Source organism: Perkinsus marinus (assembly GCF_000006405.1).
Source record: "Perkinsus marinus ATCC 50983 genomic scaffold scf_1104296976944, whole genome shotgun sequence".
Lineage (NCBI taxonomy): Eukaryota > Perkinsozoa > Perkinsida > Perkinsidae > Perkinsus > Perkinsus marinus.
Window position 1 is genome coordinate 1 of NW_003200346.1, and position 1,059 is coordinate 1,059.

The 1,059-nt window shown below is 46.9% G+C and overlaps 1 protein-coding gene across 1 annotated transcript; it reads left to right on the forward strand.

The window, feature by feature from the left end:
- Window positions 1-450: 450 nt before the first annotated feature.
- On the forward strand, window positions 451-952 carry Pmar_PMAR026453 (splicing factor, putative; the record flags this gene model as incomplete). The annotated part of the gene is made up of 4 exons (XM_002764584.1): window positions 451-504; window positions 553-657; window positions 710-788; window positions 840-952. 4 exons carry the CDS (start codon window positions 451-453, stop codon window positions 950-952), a joined length of 351 nt encoding a protein of 116 aa, XP_002764630.1.
- Window positions 953-1,059: the final 107 nt, after the last annotated feature.

Sequence of the window (1,059 nt, forward strand, 5' to 3'; positions counted from 1 at the left end):
AACGTATTGCTGTGATCTCGACTTTGGTATTCTTGCATCATGAACCTTCCCTACTTCCACGACTGTATCTCCTCCCCCTCTACCATTGATACCATTGACGACTTTAATTTACCCCAAGTCTGGGGTCTCAGTGTCGCTGGTCTCGGCTGTTGGTTTTATGATTTATCGCACAGAAAAGCTGCGCTCGTACCACATCGATGAGGCCCCCTCCCACCCTGATCGCGTGACATGATAAAGAGTGAGCTTACGAAAGTGGCGTGGTCCGATGGTTAATTCATCATTTGGTTTTCCCTGGCGCCGGGGGGAAGTGAGTGCTGGTCTGCCATGGTTGGTCGGTCTTCCCTCTGGCTCCTATGTGGGACTATGTTGTTCGTGTAGTGATGACAGTCGATGGTTCGTGTTGGGTTTGGTAGGAGTGTTATTCCATGTAGTCTTTGGTCATTTGTTGTGATGGCTTCGCGAGGTCGGGTACGACTGCCACCAGAGGTTAACAGGATACTCTATGTAGGCCTAAATTGGGCCTATTGTGTATCTTAATGCGTTGAACCTCAGGTGCGCAATCTACCGTATAAGATCAAACCGGATGAGCTCTATGATGTTTTCGGCAAGTTCGGATCGATTCGGCAAATACGCAAGGGGAATGCTCCCGGAACTAAGGTAGTATCATTAACTCTGAGGATTGATTTTCGAACGGTCGTTGTGGTTTCAGGGCACTGCATTTGTGATTTACGATGATATTTACGATGCTAAAAACGCAGTAGATCACTTAAGCGGCTTTAACGTGGCAGGTGAGCGCCGATTTGGCTTAGGAGTGGTAACTATGATGGTGGTGATGTTAGGACGATATTTGGTTTGCCTTTACTACAGCGCGACTCGTCTGCAGAAGAAGTTAGATGCAGAGGGCCAGAAAGAAGAGATCGAACGGCTCAAACGCGAACACAATATTGGATGATATTTTACTATGTTAAAGCAGTGGAGTAATTGTGTTGGATTTTTTCCCAAATTTTTCCGACTTTTCTGTGCAGCAATTTCCACCTTTACCCTTATGGCGACAAGCGC